At 42.0% G+C, this 4,066-nt stretch overlaps 1 protein-coding gene across 1 annotated transcript in view; it reads left to right on the top strand.

Moving 5' to 3' along the window:
- Positions 1 to 753: 753 nt before the first annotated feature.
- Positions 754 to 4,066, top strand: part of LOC106013523 (kinesin-like protein KIF13A) — a gene marked incomplete at its 3' end in the record, with an annotated part of 6,345 nt that continues 3,032 nt past the window's right edge. Inside the window, 2 exon segments of the mRNA XM_013089484.2 lie at positions 754 to 1,400; positions 2,856 to 2,976. Coding sequence (XP_012944938.1) covers positions 1,115 to 1,400; positions 2,856 to 2,976 — 407 coding nt within the window.

The raw sequence follows: 4,066 nt of genomic DNA, 5'->3' as shown, positions 1-4,066 counted from the left end.
TCTCTCTCTCTCTCTCTCTCTCCCCTCTCCCCCCATGCTCTCTCTATCTCATAATATTGAAAATTTATGGTCATACACACAGCGTAAAATGAAAAATTTATCGACACATAATTATATTTTTATTACTTCTGTATGCTTTTGGAGCTGATGAAGCAATTCTTGTAGCGCTGTTGAGGATCACGTAAATTTGTCACACAGGATGAATTCTCACAGTTTGCTCCCCTTTGCTTTAAACGGAAGATACAAAAAAATATTGTAAATATTTACAGAAGCGTCGACATAATTCAGATCGTTTAGGGCTGCTTCGACCCTGCCTGCCTGCCTGTGTGGGCAAACCTGGGGGGCAGCTGAATGAGATAGAACATTCCAGCTGAAAGACAGAGATACATGCACTGGATATGATAAATTACCCAGAGCTGGTTCAAACTCTTGTCTATTACATACGAGAGGAAGAGCTAACATATAAAACCAAATAGACAGTAATGTGTTTATCAAACAATGGTAGGTATACTTCATGTGTAGGCTACTAGTGCATGAAACAGTGACACAGAAACTTTCATGATTTTAATTAATTCAAACAGATAATATACACTTTCACAGTGCCAATGAATGAATTAATGAAGCAAGAGTCTCTATTCCTTTGTATTGAAACAATTTACACAAAAACTTTCTTCTATGCCTCTATATTGGAGGAAGGACTCAAAGACTTTTAATGCATCACAAAGACACAAAAACGACAATTTTGTTTTATATACCACAAACTTCTTCCGTACAACAAAGACACGAAGACAAAATTATGTTCTTCTATATCCCAAAGTCATAAAGACTTCTTCAATACCACAAACTTGTCCTATATCACAATGAAACGAAAACACATAAACTTCTATACAAAGACACAAAAACTTCTTCTATACCATAGAGACACTAAAATTCATTCTATACCCCTGAAACTAAAAGCACTAAAACTTTCTTCTATACCACAAAAGCACTAAAACTTTTTCTATATCACAAGCTTCTTCCATACCATAATGATACAAAAAAAACTTCTGTACCACAAGCGTTTTCTATATCATAGCGATACAAAAACTTTTATATCTCAAGCTTCTTCAATACCATGATAACCCAACCTCCCATTTTTCCCTCCCCTCTCCACCAGGGTCACTCCCGCCGTGTGCTCGTCCGCGTACGTCCGGTGGCCAACTCGGGCACGCTGCCCCTCATCTGCGAGTCCATCAGCTCGCTGGCCATTGGCTGCGTCTGCGTGCGCTCGCGGCTGCAGAAGGGTCTGGACTCGTACCAGGAGGAGGACCTGACTGTGCTGCGGGACCACTGGTCCAAAGCTCTGGCCCGACGCAAGAAGTACCTGGACGAACAGATACAGAAGCTCATCAACAAGCAAGGTCAGTCAGTCAGTCAGTCAGAGCAGTTTTTTGTCGGACAGACTCGCGACCTGAGTGCTTTCATATCGTGTCTTTATTTTTGTTAACAGTGTATTAAAGACACAAAGAGGGGAAGTTGAGAGCGGTTGTTTGCACAAGTAAATTATGACTTGGACAGGTGGCTAGTAGAGTAGGTTCAACTTTGTATGTAATTGTAGAAGCTTTATGCCCACTTCACCCGGAACTTCCCTCAATGTGTCCCTTGTGTGACTATGCATATGAGACTGCGGATCATCACCTGTTCCACTGCACAGCCCTAAATGACATCAGAGCTACCCTTCTCCCTCCGAGACCTAACATTGACAACACACTCTATGGAACATTACAGCAACTGCAGCAGACCTGCACTTATCACTACATGGCATTGGACAGAAGGGCGAGAGCCCAGCTGTTGCTGGATCGATAACAACAACAACAACAACAACAACATGCCCACTTCAATATGATTTAGATAGGCCTAATTCAGGGGGCAGGCTTCAACCCTGCTTTCTTCAGGCTCAGCCTGGGTTGAGAGGGATGCAGCATCCCAACAGACTGACGGAATTACTCCAAAAAAAAAAAATAATAACGCCTCATCACATGGGAATGAAACTCACGTCTTCTGCGTGCAATGGTGAAGCTCCTAACAACTACACCACAGATGACAGTGTGCTTAATGTCGTGCAGATTATTACATTTATGACTGGCAGCCCAATTTTAGTTTAAGAAAGATTGAAAAGGTATTTCTTTTGGTGTGCTGTCCCATTTTATTGAAAAATAAAAAGAGTTGTGTGACACAGCCAATTATTATTCTGTCAGTTTCGAAAATTTGCATTCAGCGAGAAACTCTGGCGCCGTTGAAGAGTTAACCCTGCTTGATCTCCATCGTCAAGTGAATGGAAGTGCTTGCTTAACCCTTTTGTGTGGGTTGAAGGGAGTGTGGGAACACCCTATATAGTTCTTTCCCATATGGTTCTTCAATGATGGCAAACTTTGATAATTTCTGACATAGGACTGTGAATAGGTCCAGAACTACAGAAGTAGTCATTTCTTTCTTTCTCTCTTTTTCTACCTGTCTGTTTGTCTCTCCCTTTGTCTGTCTTTAAGGTATCTCTTTATTTCTTTCTCTCTTTCTTTCTCTGTCTTGATATCTGTCTTTTCTCTTCCTTTTTTTGTCTGCTCCTGTATCTTTCTCTTTGTTTCATTTTCTCTTTCTGGCTCTCTCTATCTATCTCTTTCTCTCCCTCCCTCCGCCCCGCCCCCTCTCTCTCTCCCTCTCTCTCTCCCTCTCTCGCTCCCTCCTGCCCACCCCCCTCCCCACTTCTTGCTTAATCCAATCTCTTATTAATTCAGCATACCAGCACCAAATGTTCTTTACTTTAATCCAATTTCCCACACCGATTAATATTCCTTCTTCGTCCATCGCCATTCCCACAGACAAGTCGGAGGCAGATTCGGAGCGGGAGCGCGCCCTCATTGAGCAGTGGGTGTGTCTGACGGAGGAGCGCAATGCCGTGCTGGTTCCCTCCCCTGGCAGTAACATTCCCGGTGCCCCAGCTGACTGGTCAGTATAGTTAGTGCCCCTGCTGGACCTTTCTTATAGCAGGGATGTAAATCTTCCGGCTTTTTCCGGTTTTTCCGGCTGACTTGCCATTTGGGCCTCAGCTTTTAACAAAAGTCTGCTATAAACAATACATATTATATATAATATACTAAATAGAGATTATTTGTTGTAATAAATGGAAAGAAGGAAATATAATTTAGTCTCGCTGTATTCTTATTTCAGTCAGTGTGCGCGCGCCATATATTTTCCGGCTTTTTTTTCCAAATCTGTTTACATCCCTGTTATAAAATTAAATGTCTCTTGCTTTTTTAGTAAGAGTTTTACGGCACTTGCAACACTATTAGGTCATATAATAAGTGCGAAGATTGGAGTTGTTACAAGTGAGTAAAACAAACAAACATAGAAGAGAAGGAGGGTAGATGAGGACGGCTAAAACTGCACCTGGACATGGATGGCTGGTGCCTCTATAAATAGATTATTGATGGTCAGGGAGACAAGGGCAATAGATGTTTGATAGGAAAGAAGGAGCAAACCACCCTAGAGTTCCCACCAACCACCCACATTGAATGTCTGAGATGATGTTTATGGGAACAAATCTTGTTTTAAGTAGGGGAGGGGGGGGGGTTAGAGGTTTTAAAAAGTTCTTTCTTAATATACATGTTTTTACACCCACCCACCACCCCCCATTGATCATCAAGGAGGTGGACTTTGACTTAACATGTCAGGGGCCACCTAGGCTGAGAAGGATTCAACGCAGAAAGATGGAGATTCTCAATAATAAATTCCCTCAACCCAACCCCCCCCCCCCAAAAAAAAAAATAACCATAGAAATCAAAGTCGGGTTTTCTACATGTAATGGCGAACATACTGCTTAATTGAGCACAGACATCAGTGTGTGTGTGTGTGTGTGTAACGATGAATAATTGTCATTGTCGTAAACAGCAACAGCATAGCATCAACATAATTTACATAATTGTTTTGGGGGTGGGGTTATTTTACAAGACTTTTTTTTTCCGTCGTTATCTCCAGTGTTTGTGGTGTGATGATTAGGCTGTCCAGATCTTTCACAACGGATGTGTGTGTG

Source organism: Aplysia californica, unplaced genomic scaffold (genome assembly GCF_000002075.1).
Source record: "Aplysia californica isolate F4 #8 unplaced genomic scaffold, AplCal3.0 scaffold00961, whole genome shotgun sequence".
NCBI classification, from domain to species: domain Eukaryota; kingdom Metazoa; phylum Mollusca; class Gastropoda; order Aplysiida; family Aplysiidae; genus Aplysia; species Aplysia californica.
The sequence above is the reverse complement of the archived record's forward strand: the minus strand, read 5'-3'. Positions and strand labels throughout refer to the sequence as shown.